This window comes from Anas acuta, chromosome Z (assembly GCF_963932015.1).
Source record: "Anas acuta chromosome Z, bAnaAcu1.1, whole genome shotgun sequence".
Taxonomy (NCBI): Eukaryota; Metazoa; Chordata; class Aves; order Anseriformes; family Anatidae; genus Anas; species Anas acuta.
In genome coordinates, this window is record NC_089017.1 from 44381546 (window position 1) to 44399043 (window position 17498).

The 17498-nt window shown below is 36.4% G+C and overlaps 1 protein-coding gene across 2 annotated transcripts in view; it reads right to left on the minus strand.

Moving 5' to 3' along the window:
• ADAMTS19 (ADAM metallopeptidase with thrombospondin type 1 motif 19) overlaps positions 1-17498 on the minus strand; it is a 163081-nt gene that overhangs the window by 43136 nt on the left and 102447 nt on the right. For both annotated transcript variants that reach the window (XM_068666760.1, XM_068666759.1), the window contains exons 11-15: positions 12323-12424; positions 9356-9486; positions 7571-7740; positions 2071-2198; positions 41-161 (exon numbers count right to left, since the gene is read on the minus strand). In XM_068666760.1, the coding sequence (XP_068522861.1) occupies positions 41-161; positions 2071-2198; positions 7571-7740; positions 9356-9486; positions 12323-12424 (652 nt within the window). The remainder of the gene's footprint in view (positions 1-40; positions 162-2070; positions 2199-7570; positions 7741-9355; positions 9487-12322; positions 12425-17498) is intronic.

Here is a 17498-nt window from a genome sequence, read left to right on the forward strand (position 1 = left end):
AGTTAATGCTTTTCTGAGTCTACAAAGTAGATGAACTTACCAGCTCCTCTGGTGTGGTTAAAATCACCTTTAATAACTTTGCATGACTTTCCATTACCATTGCACACTCCACAATGATCTTCACGAGCCAGAGATCCTAATATACCATCACAGCCAAATTTCTATGGGAGGAGAAAATAAAGCTATTGAGAGACAGGCGACATTTTTCATAAGGCTGCACTTATGAGTGGGCATCTTGTTCAAGATGACCTAATCATTGTGACCCAGCACTGATGTTAGGCTTCCTCAGATTGCTGCACTCTGTCTTCTTATATGGTTAGCCAACAATATTAGCTGCTTTCTAAGAGGGACACACATGTGCTCCCACCTCTCTCTGGCATCTCCTGGCACTGATGGATGGGCTACTGTGCAAAGCACTGAATAGGCTTTAGTGCCCAGTGATTGCAACTTGCGCAGCTTTTGATTCAAAATACAGCAGATTCTTTGCCACTCCCATAATGGTAAAGGGCCACCTAATGAAAGATTTATACACAATTTATATGTGCTTTATGGAAAAGTATTTGGTTTGAAACAAATAGTGTTTACTCAAGCACTTTCACATTACTATCTTAAATGCATTTCTATTGTTAAAAATCACTGCTAGCTTGACAATAGAAATAGAGTTAATTTCATGTATTGGCCTGATACGAAATAAAAACTTTTTAGAGACGAGAGAAGACATCACAAAGTAATCTCGTGCACAGCATAAATGCACTGATAAAACCAATAAAACTTAAACACATTTTCAACATAAATGGTGAAGGTAAAAGCTACGCTAAAAAGGAAATAAAGAATTCCCATAACAACAGAAACTGTAGTCTATTAAAGATCAGCTCATTTCCGACCATATGAAAATTGTTACTTCTCTCTATGCATACAATTCTTGTTAGTGATTCTACCTTAAAATAAAATATATAGAATTTAAAATATGTTTTAAGGCATAAGTGTTCAAAGACCTGTGTATCTAAAATGGTATATCTGCAAGATTTAAATATTTAACTCCACAGCTGTAGACCATAAGTCCCTCCTCATCTGTTTGAACAGACAAGTTAAATGTGAAAGATCTTATAAATTAAACATTCAAATTTCATTAATACTCTGCCTCTTCATATGCCAAGAAACCGGTTTAGTAGTGTTATTATTATTATTATTATTATTTGGCTTTATTAGCCAGACAGATGCAAAAAGTGGATAATAAAAGATATTTTTTTCAAGAAAAAAAGGTGGGTTATACATCATCTTTGTGATTAAAACTCTAATTTTTATCTCATGAGCAAAAACTCCAGTTCAATGAAGTACTTAAGTGCATACATGTTGCATGTGCCCAGTCACTCGAGACTTATTATACACATACACGCATTTGTATGCATATATAAATGCATGCATGCATCTACAAATATTTAATTTACTTAAGTTATTATAGTATCTAGCAAAATCATTTCTGTTAAAGGTTTCTACTTAATTCAAGGTGTGCAATGGTAAGCGGACCAAGGAAATAAACAGCTCTGTGGGATTTTCATATGAAAGAGTTTCCATGTGAGGCACTATAAAAGAGACAAAAGAACTTCTATGAACCAAATAAATTCTCAGGATCGTGAATAGCGGAAGCACTCTACTTTAGTTATCTGCAATTCAGTTTCTTTGGTTTATTTAGCTGTAAAATTTTGTACTGTTGACAGAACTAAGCACACATATCCACACGCCATAGCAAAATTTCCCAGCCTTTGAAGGCTGCGACATCCTCATCTATCAAAGTTGAAATCAGTAACACTTATGCTCCAATCTGCTGCAGTTTCTTGTAATCAGCCATATCAGAGAGACACATTCCTGAAGCTAAAACTTCAGTTACTTCAGTTACTGTGTTGCAAGTGAAAAGAGTTTAAAATATTTTAGTATGGTACATAGAGAGACATTCAGTCTTGGTCATGCATATTGCAACATTCCATCAAAGAAATAGCACATATGCATAACAAATGTATGCACCTGCATCCATGTGCATATGTATCCAGTTTCTAAAGGAGTAACTCATACCTGGCATCTACCATCTGCACAGATATCTAACCCATGCTGGCCACAAGAAGTCCCATCCATCACCTTTTCTGTTAGAAGAATGGGCTGATCTTTTCCAGCCGGTGAACAGAATAAGGCACAGGGTTTTTCTGTAGTAGCAATTGATGGAAACAATAAATAAATAAAATAAATAAATGAGTTCACAAAACGTCAGGTAACAAAAATTATTATCAACAGTATTTTAAAACTAACATATGCTTACCTTCACGGTATGGATCTAAGTTAGCATAAAAAGTTATCTTAGATACAGTGAAAAAAACACAACAGTTTTGATCCTTTTCTCATCTGTTTGAAGAACTCAAGTTCTTTTTCCTGCTAGAACATACTTGTGCTATAAACTTGGCCTACATCGTACTCATGTCATGTTCATTGTTACAATTAAGAATATGCACATTACAGCTGTTGGAATATTTTGGTTGTAATCTATACTTTCATTCTACCATACTTCTGGCAGATCATAAATATTGGTTAAAAAAGAAACTTAACACTTTCCAGATTTTATAACTATGCAGGTCAAAGAGAAAAAAATTAAGTAACTGAAACACCCTGGGAAGAAAAATATACGGATTTACAAAACCCACATTAAAAAAAAGGAAAAAAAAAAAGACTAAATACTGAACACATTCTGTCCAACATCTTTACCAAGGTCAGGCAATTTTCTACTGCATTTCTACAGCATTCTGAAAATCATTTCTACAGCATTCTGCAAATCATTTCTCATTTTGAAAAGAATAAAAAAGTAATCATATCCTATGTATCCATGTATTCCTCAGGGTCATCATTTATAAATAATGAAGTTTGCTTCACCACTGCCAAAGTAATAACAAATAAAATAAAATAAAATAAAGTCTCCTGTCAGTGGTCAACCAAGTACAAAATTACATGACTTTTTTATACCTTTAATCACAAGTATACTAACTCAGAACTTCTTCCCAAGCTTTTGCAGATTTTTGAAAGGATAATGTCAATCCTGAACTTGAAACTGATTTCACTTGGACACAATCTACATGACTCTGACTTCATGCTGACTTTTAGATTCCTGGAGTGCATTTTTATTAGTAAATTAAACAGTTCCAGGAAACATTCAAGGGCACTGGAACTCTACTGTCTATACAGTTAAACTGCAAAACACTCCATGGCACATTTTTCACCCGTGCCAACTAGCATTAGCTGGGTCTAGACTGGAAATTGCCACCTGCAAAGGAGCATTTCCAAAAAGCTGTTTGGATGTCATCATCCTTTTCAGAGTGCCAAAGAACTGAGAAGTGTGGATACAGGCATTCTCTACCAGCTCACATCAGAGAGTGGTCTGGGCACATTTAATACACTAAAATCAACACAGCCTCTGAGCATCTCTGCGGGAAGGTACAAAAAGATGTGATCTCTGTTGCCAGCCTGTCAGACACAGCCATCTCTAGTTCAGAAGCATTAGTCTCAGCCTGAGTTTGTGCATGCTGCACTCCTGTTATACTGCTTAAAACGGAATTTGAATGTCACCTGGTAGCTTTAAGAACAGCATGTATAAGCATTTTTCAAAGGAACAGCTTATCAAGATTTACAACCTAAAAATTTTGTAAGGACACTAAAATCAAAGAGACAAAAATTTGTAGAAATCACAGCAATATCAGTATCCTGGACTTTGGCAGAGCAGACTTTGCTCTCTTCAGAGACCTGCTTGGTAGAGTACCATGGGACAAAGCGCTGGAGGGAAAAGTGAAAAGAAAACTGAGACAGATGGTTAATATCTAAGGATCACCTCCTCCAAGCTCAGGAGTGATGCATCCCAGCAAAGAAGAAGTCATGCAAAAACCCCAGGAAACCTGCATGGATGAGCAAAGAGCTCCTGGCCAAACAGAAAAAGGAGGCCTACAGAGGGTAGAAGCAGGGAGGGACATATACCTGGGAAGAATACAGAGAAATAGTCTGAGTAGCAGGGATCAGGTTAGGGAAGCCAAAGCCCTATTAGAATTAAATTTGGCCAGGGACATCACGGGCAACAAGAAAGTCTTCTATAGGTAGGTACATCAAAAACAAAAGACCAGGGAAAATCAGGTCCCTGTCTGGAAGGAAACAGGATATCTGGTTACTTGGGATATGAAGAAAGCTGAAGTATTCAATGAATCTTTTGCCTCAGTCTTCACCAGAAAAAGCTCCAGCCACATAGCCCAGGCCCCAGAAGGCAAAGCCAGGGGTTTGGAGAATGAAGAACCTCACACTACAGGAGAAGATCAGGTTCAAGACCAGCTAAAGAACTTCAAGGTGCACAAGTTCTGAAGGTGCCAATGAGACCTGATGAGACGCATCCAAGGGTCCTGAGGAAACTGGTGAATGAAGTTGCTAAGCCCATCACATCTGAGAAATTTTGGCAGTCCAGTGAAGTTCCCACTGACTGGAAGAGGCAGAACATAACCCCATTTTTAAAAAGGGACCTGGGGAACTACAGGCCAGTCCATCTCACCTATGTACCTGGCAAGATCATGGAGCAGATCCTCCTGGAAACTACACTAAGGCACATGGAAAATAGGGAGGTGATTGGTGACAGCCAGCATGGCTTCACTGAGGGCAGATTATGCCTGACAAATCTGGTGGCCACCTCCAATGGGGTTACAGCATTAGTGAATAGGGGAAGAGCAACTGATGTCATCTACCTGGACTTGCACAAAGCATTTGACACTGTTCCCCATGATGTCCTTGTCTCTAACCTGGAGAGACATGGATTTGATGGATGGGCCACTCAGTGGGTAAGGAACTGACTGGACGGTCACACTTAAATAGTTGCGGTCAACAGCACAATGTCTACATGGAGACCTATGATGAGTGGCGTTCCTATGCGGTCAGTATTAGGACCAGTGCTGTTTAACAACTTTGCTGGTAAGATGGGCAGTGAGATCGAGAGCACCCTCAGTAATTTTGCTGACTACACCAAGCTTTGTGGTGCAGTTGACATGCTGTAGGGAAGAGATACCATCCAGAGTGACCTAGAGAGGCTTGAGAGGTGGTCCCATTTAAACCCCATAAAGTTCAGCAAGGCCATGTGCAAAGCCCTGCACCTTGGCTGGGGCAATCCTAAGCACAAATACAGGCTGGGCAGAGAATGGATTGAGAATGGCCCTGAGGAGAAGGACCTGGGTGTGTTGACTGATGAGAAGCTCAACATGAGCTGTCAATGTGCACCTGCAGCGCAGAAAGCCACCCATATCCTGGGCTGCTTCAAAAGAAGCATGGCCAGCAGGTTGAGGGAAATGATTCTCTTCCTCTACTCTGCTCTTGTGAGACCCCCCACAGAGTCTCTGCTCTGGGGCCACCAGAACAAGAAGGGCATGGATCTGTTGGTGCATGTCCAGAGGAGGGTCATGAGGACAATTAGAGCACTGAGGACAATTAGAGCATGAGGACAATTAGAGCACCTTCTCTTATGAAGACTGTCTGAGAGAGCTGGAGTTGTTCCGCCTGGAGAAGAGAAGGCTCCAGGGAGACTATATAGTAGCCTTCCAGTAACTAAAGGGAGCCTACAAGAAAGCAGGAGAGTGACTCTGCCAGGGAGTGCAGTGATAGGAATGGTTTTATACTAAATGAAGGTAGATATAGATTAGTAATTAGGAAGAAACCCTCTACTCTGAGGGTGGTGAGACACTGGAACAGGTTGCCCGGATAATTTGTGGATGCCCCCTCCCTTTAAGTGCTCAAGACCGGACTGGATGTGGCTTTAGGCAACCTAATCTAGTAGAAGGTGTGGCAGGGGGGTTGTAACTAGGTTATCTTTCAGGTCCCTTCCAACACAAAGCATTCTATGATTTTGTGACTCTCTCATGGCCTCGTTGAACTTCATGAGAGTTGCACAGGCCCACCTCTCAGGCCTGTCCATGTCCTGGCATTTCTTCCCTCTAGTGTATCAGCTGTAGCACACAGATTGGTTTCATTGGCAAATGTGCTGAGGGTACACTTGATCCTACTGTCCATGTCACCAGCAAAGATGTTAAACAGTGACAGTCCCAATACTGATCCCTGAAGTCCAACACTCATCCCTGAAGTCCAACACTCATCACTGATTTCCACTTGGAATTTGAGCTGTTGACTGCAACTCTTTAAATGCTGCCATCCTGCCATTTCCTTACTCGCCAAGTGGTCCATTCATCAAATCCATGTCTCTCCAGGTTAGAGGCAAGGATATCATGGGGGGCAGTGTCAAATGCTTTGTGCAAGTCCAGGTAGATGACATCAGTTGCTCTTCCCCTATACACCAATGCTGTAACCCTGGTATAGAAGACTATACCAGGCACAATTTGTTACACACAATCTGCCCTCAGTGAAGCCATGCTGGCTGTCACCAATCACCTCCCTATTTTCCATGTGCCATAGCATAGTTTCCAGGAGGATCTGCTCCATGATCTTGCCAGGAACAGAGGTGAGATGGACTGGCCTGCTGTTCTCCAGGCCTTCCTTTTTTCCCTTTTTAAAAATGGGGGTTATGTTCTGCCTCTTCCAGTCAGTGGGAAATTCACTGGACTGCCACAGCTTCTCAAATATGACCAGTACTGGCTCAGCAACTGCATATACCAGTTCCCTCAGGACCATCTCATCAATCAACAACACTAGATAACTTCAACATACTATAGGTAACCTTACTTAAACACAGCAACTACTTTGGATATGGTGTGCAATTAGGCTCCAGTAAATGTCAATAAGACAAATTAGTATGAATTTGGGAGCAATGGATTTCTGTAGCACTGGAATTCTTTCACTGGTCTCTAGGTTTGTGTTTCCTGGAGGACAGCTTAGGACTACACGGTTTCTAAGAACAAACTTAGATGAAACAACCATGCATAACCCTCAACAGGAAATAGAAGACTGTAGAGATTTTTCATCAGATGACTTAGTTATTTTAAGTCAGGCTGAAAACTCATTATCCTTTAGGATATAAATCATGTTTTTTTTTTACTAAAATGAAATTTAGTAAAACAAAGCCAAACTGATTCACCAGATAAGTACCTATGGAGAGTTCCCCTTACTCTGAATACAAGATAACATACAAGCCTCATGAAAACTGTCTGACAAGTTTTCGTAAGTTTTCATTGTGTTTTCTTCAGAAGATTAGTACCCAAAGAAATTTTTTTATTTTTTTATTTTTTTTAACTATATATACTAAAATAAGTTTGTGATCATATTTTTCAGGATTCAGCCAAATCTGTGCTTTGTAATGTTTTCTGATAATTTATTTCAAGAGTAAAATATAACTGGCAATAAAGAACTGCTTAAAATACGGTAACACATACTTACAGTAATTCTGTGTCATTCCAGGAATTTCTTTATTCCTAGTTCTTACAATTCTGCTAATGTCACAAAATAACCATTTTCCAACCTTAATTCTTTGTGTGTGTGTTATTGTTTGGTTATTTATTATTATTGTTGTTGTTTATTAAACAAAATATATCATAACAAGTTGGGAATGGCCTACACTTACCATCATCGATCACAGCCTGCCACTGGTGCACGTGCTTCTGATACGAAGATCTGACACTGAAAGCCTGGCACTGCCAGTCTCTGAAGGCAGGCACACCAGCAGGACAAGAAGGATTTTCGCATATTTTATACTGCATCATGGGACCGTGACACTCTCCTTCAATGCCTAGACTACAAAAGATGGCATAAATATCATGCTTTATTGTTTGTAATGTTTTGTCAGACTTACAGCATAACTTACTTAGGTCATACACAAATTCAATTCAATTCAAGTGGTATTTTGCCGGCATACAATATTAAGAAATCACTCAGAAAGAAATCAAAGTCACAGAACAAAACATATTTGACTTCTGTTTGGACCTATTACATTACAGATAATGATTATTATTAATATGAGTCAAGTTATGATAATAAATCATAACTTACACTTGACCCCAAAGAAGTACTAGGGTTAGTTGGTGTGTTCCATTAGCAGAACCTCAGCTGCAGTTTTGATGCAGTTCAAATGATTTTTCTCTTGATGGACTGAGAGGAATGTGCGAGTGAAAGCACATAATATCTGTATTACTTCAGATTTGCTACCTCTCTTTTTTTTTTTTATTTTTATTTTTTTAATTTAGTTGTTACAAAGCTCATACTGTTACTTTCTGGTTGCACAAATTGTTCTTACAGGTGTTAATGAAAAAGGCAAAAGAATAGTGAATTCTGAAAACTGGAATAATTATTGGGAATCTTATGTAGAAAAATGTACTAAAGTGAAATTAAGACGTTACTGAATTCTACAAATAGATTTTAGACATGATTCTGGAAGTGGCATTTAGATAGGAGGAAACATAGCATTTTGCTTATCGAAGGTTTCTGTTAAAATACTACTCTTTTGTACAGCCATATACAAATTTTCCTCATGTTTCATTATGCAAACTTCTTGCTTTGAATTCATCATTTTTGTCATCTTCCCCTCCCCCCCAGTCTATTATATTGCCTTTCATCCTTCATTTTCTTTTTTGTTCTCTATTTTCCTAAATCACATATTCTGCTCTGCTCTGCTCTACACTACTCTATTCTACTCTGCATTAATTACCTACTGTAGCCTGTACCCACTTCTCTGCCTATTTTTCCATTTTTTCTCGTTGTGTAAGTAAACCACAGAAGAATGTGGCACTCAGTAATTAAAAGGAAAGCATATTTTATCTGGCTAATGAGATATAGTTATACACCATTCAAGTCAGTGGTAAAAATCTCTTTATCCCCAATGGCACAAGGTTTTCATTTTCAGAAGAAAAGAAGTTTCTATATCTTGTTTCTATAGATACTCTAGATACTAGATATTCTAACTGTCTGAAAAACTGGCAAAAAAAGATCTCTTTGTACAAGCTGCAATTCCCTGGATCTCCAAATGATACAGAAGACAATTTTCTCCACCACCAATAAACAAACAAATAAATAAATAAATAAAAAGTACAAACAAGAATTATGTACTGACTCTGCAAGTCAAAAACTATGGATTTAATTTTTTGTTTCTTCTCCAGGTTAAGCTTAAAGTAAAAGTTGTGTTCTCCCATAACCTAAGATTTTGAGAAAAACAGAAAAATGGAAAAATAATGTTACTATGCAATAAAAAAAAAAAAATCGAATACTTATTCTCTTATGTCTTTTTGAGTATTCATAAAAAATTACTTGCTTGTGTCTAGAACAACTATATTTGAATGTGTTTCTCTAACATAAAGATTTAAATTCTGTTCAGAAATACAGATGAGCAGCAATGGAAGCCTGAACTTATTTTTACCCAGGGCATTTGCGCTGTCGACTGCTGATTCCAGTGTTGCAAGTACGGCTGCAAGTGCTCCACGTGCTCCACTCCCCCTCCATATGCTCCATAAAAGAAGTCCGATTGATGCATTCTCCAGCCTTACACCACTAGATGAAAATTCAGCTTTTAGGTAAATAAATCATCACATATATAAAAAAAAAAATAATTGCTCCGCAAGCACGTGGGAAGCACAACAAAAACATTGTTCAATACACAGTTTTCATATAATTCAGCAGTATCTTTTCCTACTGTTCTATTTAGCTTTCTTTTCTGTTCTAGTAAATATAACAGCTAATGTCCTTTTTCTAGCTCAGTGGCTAAGTATCATGTGCAAGTTTTGTCCACAACTTCAATATCGAGTTCATTACCAACACAGGGTGCCTCCTGGAACAGGTTTTTCGTTTCCAGACCATGTGGCCCCCTTTGTTTGAGCTAGCATATTGCCTAGGAAACTGTTTTTAGGTCCAGCCAAAACCCACTGCAGGGATCATCCACCAGCTGAACTGTAAGGATAATCACAGCACAGTGTTCAGGGCTGTTCACTGGACTAGTTTAGTTCACTAGCACCAATTCAACCAGTGCTTTATCACTCATTATCCAGTGACAATTGTAATATGCTATTACAATTATATACTGTATAAATATAATTATATATATGTATGTACATATATATGTATATTCATATATAATTATGTATATGTATACATATATATGTATATATATATATATTATATATGTATAAATTATATACCGTAAAAATATAATGTAAGTTATAATTTAGTTGTATAACAGGTTATATGATTGTACTATATATAGTACTATATAGTACTATATATATACACTATATATATATAGTATAATATATATATTATATAGTACTATATATAATGTATATTATAAATATACATGTATAATTATATAATTGTGTAAGTTGTGTAATAAAGTGGCATAGTAATTTATAAGTTGTAACTATACTATGAAAGAAAATGAGAGTTTATTCATAACTTGTGTTCAAAGACAGAGAAATTAAAGCCTCCATAAAGTAGTGCTGAGAAATTTAACTGAATTTCTGACATTTAAAGAACTTTAGAATATCACCTCAATAATTGTATACGTATATATGATTTCCCAAGATAATAGCAATTTCTCACTCAAAAACTATCCAACTATTCAATGGTATGTTCTGTAGCCTATGTCCATATCATGTATAAATGCTCATATTTTTTAGAGATATTCCTTCAGATACAGTAGGCAAAATGGACTTCTCTTCAGTGATAGCATCTTCCTGATATAGGGTGTGAGGGGTGCTCACAAATTCTTGACTTACAAAATAACAGAGCTGGAATAAGCTTGAAACCAGACAAAGTAAATCACTTCCTAAGATCCTAAGAGAGGAATACAAGACAAGAATACTCCATCTCTACAATCAAAGAAACTAAAACAAATGACTTCCGTAATCTGAAGCTCATCTTGGACAGATATCAAGTAAACAAGAAGAATCCCATCTAATCCTCTGAGATGTTTCAGTGATCTCTGCTTAATTTTCTACTTAATTTTCTGCTTAATTTTCTAAAAGGTATCCCTGCAGCCTGGAACAGAACTCATCAATCCTAAATAGAATCAGTACTTTTTCTAACACTTATTAATTATTTAATCCTTACAAGAGAGTCGTGTTACCTTCCTCACAGACTTTCTAGGACTCGTGTTACTACCATACCATAATGCTCTCACAATTACGACCATAACCTTTAAGAATGAGTCCTGTGCAATTAGGTGCTATTATCACCTTTTGCAAGTGAATTAATAAGGTACAGATAATAACGTTCAAAATGCATGCTAATTTTAGGTGTCCAGTTTGAGATGGCAATGGTTTTACAATGGAAAATTTTGGGTTTTAATGAGTAACTTTCTTATTCCCTACCACACGTACACTAGCATTAGCAAAAAGAACATAACCATAAACAAAAGGTATGTCTATGATTTTCAAAATGCTGACTCAAGACAAAATACCAGCTATATAAATTTACAAGAATCAAAAAATCAGAGCAAGTGTAACACTTTTAGAGATATGAAAATGAATAAAGCCTGTTTTTTCCTCAGTATGTAAAATGATACCACATGAAAATTTACCTTACTTGACTGATTTGTTCACTTTAGGGTGGGAGGGGGGGGATGATGACAGCCCTTGGTGAATATGACTAAAAGAGGAAATCACTCCTGTGGGAGACTGCTGTCAGCACAATATCATGAAAATCCCAAGATATATGCATACTCCTCCTGTGTTATCTATTTGAGTTTATTTATCTTCATTTACGGTTACATACACACATGATAGTGATTGTTCGAACATGAAAACTTTTGAATGACAACATTTAATTTAAGTCTGACTTCAGGTGATCATTTAATTTCTCTTTGACGTCTTACTTCTAATGACATTTATATGACACATAATGACCCTTTTAGATGTACTGACATTGTAAGAAAATCTTTACAAAGCTTATCCTAAAAAGTTAAATTGCAAATCTGTATTGATTCCTTCTGTATGTCTACTAAATCTGAAATCTTTGCCAAGATCTTTGTATCTCTGAAAGCTTATGTTTCTGTTTACAATAAGCAATGAAACAATGGCATTCCATTCATAAATAGAATATGAAAACAAAATAAGTTTGAAATAAAACAGCGTAAGGATTAAAACATCTGTGGCTTTGGCTTTTTTTAAACATATAAGTGCTTGTAGCGAAAAGTATTTTTTTGTACCATGTCTATACTTCCTAATATAGAACATATAGTTTTACTATGCATGTATAATTCCCATGATAATTGAGGTAAGCAGTAACTTTAAAAAAATGCAAAGATTTATCCTGCTTTTTCCTTAAATATCAGGTGTTCAGTATAATTTATATTGCTTTACCACTTCTGCAATTAAAAAAAAAACAAAAATACCTTTCCAGTGTCACAGTCTGTTCCATCCATGGGTGGATCCAGTTTAGTTTTGCATTCCTTCTCACTTTCCACCTTACACCACAACCCAGTGCATATGACATGCTGAAAGCCAAATACACAGGTAAGTACATAATCTGTTTTACGCAAAACTACTTTCTACACATAATCCAGTAATTTTAAATAAAGTTACCAATTTTATAGTACTGAAGTATGCTTAAAGGTAGGTTAAACATGCACAGAAATCAAAGCATGCAAATTCTGCTTTGAATTCTATTAATGAATGGCTAATGTAACAAGTCAAGCTAGAGTGCTGACAGATAGGGGGATGAATTCCTTAAGTCTAACCCTAGAGGTTATAGTCTTTGCATACTCCAGATCTGACAAAGCATATCGGAAAAATTTTACCCTGTGTTGTCAAGATGCCAATGTGCAGATGCACTCCACCAGGGACTGGAAGAGATGTGATAGTGCCAAGTCTAAAAAGTGGCCTAAACAGAATCTAAAAGATTCTGTTTCTATTTGTTAGAACACGAGTCAGGAAACAGAACAGTATGCCTGGATAAAAATGAGCTCCTTAGCACCATTTTAAAAACAGGTAAGTAAAAGGGATGTAATTCTTTATTAACAACATTTGGAGATTTCTGAGAACTATTTTTTAAAATAAGTTCACGTTTTCACGTATTTAGTGTTCATTCATTTTATCTTAAAGGGAGAAAACAGCACTGTCACTAGCATTAAGAGGCAAGGTTTTAAAATTAATTAATTTATAAATATAAGGTTTAATCAGTCTTTGTGCAGCTATATAGACCTATGATCTATATCATAGACCTATCATATAGACCTATGATCTATGATTGCAGGAATGTGTCTGTAAGAAACTTGGAGGTTTCTTTAGGATGTCCAAATCCCCCTTGTTCATACAACCACAGTGACTGCTGCTACCTTAGGCTCTTCCTATAATAAAATTTTCCTATAATGAAAATTTTCCTATAATGAAAATTCATAATTTTCATTACACTGGAAATATCTCAAAAGTAAATCAAGCCTGACATCCACAAAGAAGATACAAAGTAAGGTGACAAATCAGGCTGAAATATTTTTGTGGGGAAGGGGAAAGCAGATGAGAAGAATGCTAGTCAGTAGTTAATTTTAGAGGTGAAAAGAAAAGCTGCTTACTCTGTCAGTCTTGAGCATCACAAAAACATAGTTTTACCTTCTTCAAAAGCAAGCACAGCCTTGCAGTATGTTGGCACATATTTCCCCAGGTTTCCTTGTCAATTTTCCCCACTTTCCTCTAAAAAGCTCTCCTTCTCCCATGACTCTGCCATGACTTCTCTCTGTTTTGTTACACCCTTACCTGGAAACTGGGTGGACATGAAGAGAGGCCACTTGGGTATGGTTCAAGGCCTGAATGTACAGATTGATTTCCCTCTCAGATATGCATAGTAACCCCCAAAGAGGAGAAGAAAGGATCCAGCAGAGGTGGGAGGGAGTCAGGTCACAGGAAGCATAAAAGGTAAAGAACAGCGGATTTTTTTTTGAACCCTGGGCTGCCAGAAGACGTGCTTTATAAAAAGCTGAAATGATTTGTTACATTGGTAAACCTTCTAGGAGTCTCTGTTCATTTTACATTATGCATGAAAATTGTGTGATAAATCTTATGCTACCTTGAAAAAAGTCTTACTGCACAGGAAACATAATTCAATAAAAGATTGTGTCTGAACCAAGGAAACAGGACAGTTCTAGTGGGAGTCTTGCATGTAAAAATGTCTGTAACATCAGCTTTAAAAGTTTTTAGATTCCAGAGGGCTGAAGCATTGAACAGAAAAAGTCAGGATGGCAGCAGTCAGACTCCTGATTCATTTTGTGACAGTTTCGCGCAGAAGCTGAACTGAGGAGAAAACAGATAGTCTATGCAAATCATAAAATATAACTACAGAAGATCTACCCTGCACCTGGAAAAATTTAAAAAAAAATATTTTTCATATATTAAACTGTAATTCTACCCTTGTTCAGGGGAGAAAAAGCATTTGTTTCTAAAGTGGTTTTTAAACACACTAAGATAAATCTGAGAAGTGAAACCTAGCAATTGGATTTATGGGCCAGTTTCAGAAGATGGTACAGACTAGACAGTATCAGATGTTCAGGGATAACTGCTTCCACATCAACTGTGAACTGATTGACTACACTTATGCCACAACTCAACCTCACTGAGACAAAGACATGCTAATTTAATTTTCCTAAGTCAAAAATAAAATAATGTAAAATAAAATAAATCCTATTCCCATGTCTTCATTCATCAATGACCAATGACTACATCTGAAGAAAACTCATACAGGTTTTCAAAAAATAATGTTAATTTTTTCCTTTATGTTATCTATTAAAGCATACTTCCATATTTTTTTTTTTAATCTTGTGCTAAACTGATGCAAATCCAGAAGAAATTCTTCTCCTCTTAAAATGTGAAGTCAGATTTACAAGGATTTGGGTGCCTAAGCACAGAGATGCACTTGAGCTTTGCAAAGTCAATCAAATCAAAATGCTTGACTTGCTAATGTGCTCTGTATACATCTGCATGTCTCTGCAAATACTTTTATACCACCTCTTTATGAACCATGAATCTAACTCCCCCAGCTAGAAATATCTCTGAGCTTTGAATGAACTGTACTCTAAAAACACTCTTCACTAGTTTGTTAAATATGCGTTCAATACTACTATAACATTTCACCCTAGACTTTGAGATTCCCCAAACCCAAGAAAATGGAGACATGGAATTATTAAAATTGGAGGATGACTCATATTTTCTTCTGGGCTTTTCATTTTAGTCAAATGCCAGATACACTCCTTAGTTACTCCTCAAATTGTGCTCCTACTACAGAAGCAAGAGATCTAAACATTACTGTTACCATTTAACTTTTGTCTCCTGTGGATTTCAACATGTAATTGGACAAAAACAATGATGCACACTTTAACATCTTCAGTAGAAATCTGCAGTGCTGCCGACTGAAAAAACAGTAGATGCCATTATCAATATTACAGTCACACCAAAATCAAAGCACAAACTTCTAAATCAGAAATATTTACTCCTCTGGGAAAAAATGTTTCATGCACTCAAAAACTGTATAGTTACATTCACAGAGGTTCATTAGGTATTTATCAGAAGCACAGTACAACAGCTATGACAATTATTTAGACTAACCAAGGAAAATGTGAGTTGTTGAAAGTGATAAAATTATACTGGAGACAGTAGACCATTAGCAATATGTAAAATACATCTGTGTATATATACCAGAAAACAAAATATCGCCAAGCACACATGAATTATTTTTTTTTGTTTGTTTTCTGTAGAAATGAGTTAATGGTTAATCATGGGTTTTTAACAATAAAAACTAGTAAAGTATAACAAAAAAGTCACAATGTAAAACAACAATTTTTTTTCAGGGGCTCTTTAAATTGAAGGACTGAAGGAGATCTGTGTGCATGATAGAGATGCTTTTCCAATCATATAAGCGTCTGGAAAGAAGGTCCAGTTGAAAGGAAGGACTGGAGACAAAACGAGCATTTCAGAACTGTATTTGTGCAAAGTCAAGATTGTTTAAAATGTGGTGTTGGATATGAGGATGGATATTTCACCAGGGCTATAATATTTCCATGACTTTCATTCTTTTCATTGTGATCTTTCCCTGAAATGACTTAAAAATCACCATGAAATATAACCAGTCTCCTACTACTTTGCAAAGATCACAGCTGTGTTATAACAGGAATTGTTTTAGTGGAACTGACTAGATAGCATTCACATCCTGGACTTTAATCTTAAAAGCCAGCATTTAATAGTTCAACAATTACATTCAATTGTCAAGTTCTACAATCTCATTTAATCACCAAGAACTACTTCTGGGCCATGATCTCACTATCTGTTATGTGAAACAATGTTAGGGTATAATTGATTCTTTTGTGAAACGTCATGGGCATAAAAGCAAACTTGGCTCCCTTACAAAATAAGCATGGTGACATGGTATAAATCTTGTACCCTGAGAACCACTCACACTTTTCTCAGGCTCTATAAATTTTGCTTAGGGTATGAAAAAGAAGTCTTTGAAATAAAGATGAAAAGAAAAAAAAAGTCTGGATACCATTCATAAAGGGGGGAAGCGGAGGGAGGGAAAAGAGGGGGAGGGGGAAAAGAGGCTCACATAGGAAAAGAAAGGAGTAGGTCCTCAATGGTGCCTTCAGTCCTTTGCTTTAGCTATTATACCATAAAAAGGAATTCTTGATAGCAAGGGATAATCATTGTCATCTGCAGTGTTTCTTGGAGTTTGCTATGTAAGGTGATGGTAAATTACCTTGAAGTGCTGTTGTATAATAAAATTTACAGAAAATTATATCTCAGTGGAAATGCAACATTGATTGTACCAATGATATTTTTAGATTATTTTATAATTGTAAAGAAAAATATTTTCATCGTTACTCAATTGTTTTCTTAGTTGAATAGCTGTTACATACAAAATATACACATTTAATGAGAAAGGCTACATGTAAGTCCAGTTATCAAACCATCAGTCAGAAAAAATGTACGACTGATGAAGTTCATGATTTATCTTGTACATAGAAGTGCACAAACCCTTCAGCAAATAGAATATGTCCAAGAAAACTTGGGCGATAAACTACTGGATTTACTGAAGTTTAAATTAACTTTCAAGGAGTACATTTCTCTCGTTTCCTGGCTTCTGGACAACTGTAACCACAGTAAATTGCCAGTTACCAGCAGAGCAGAAGACAGTATGCAGTGATAAAAGCAAGTAGTTTGGACTCTATGAAAAATTTAGTGTTCTCCAATGCACAATGAAATAATTATTGCAACAAATTAATACTGCTCCTACTAAGGAGTTTTAGATGTAACTTTTAGATGTAACTGGATGTGTTTACATGTACTAATAAGGTTTTAGATGTAGAAGAGTCTCCTACATGTTGACTTTAATGGCAGTCAGAATAATCAGCACAGTCAACACAGTGAACTTTGAATCACCTTTATAACATGTAAAGTGTAATTATTAGGTAGGTTAAATTCAACATATTTATTATTTCCATGTAACATACTTATATTTCAGAGGGAGATGATAAAAAAAATAGCTACTAACATCAATTTGCAGTTGGAAAGTAATGTCGGTGTTTCATA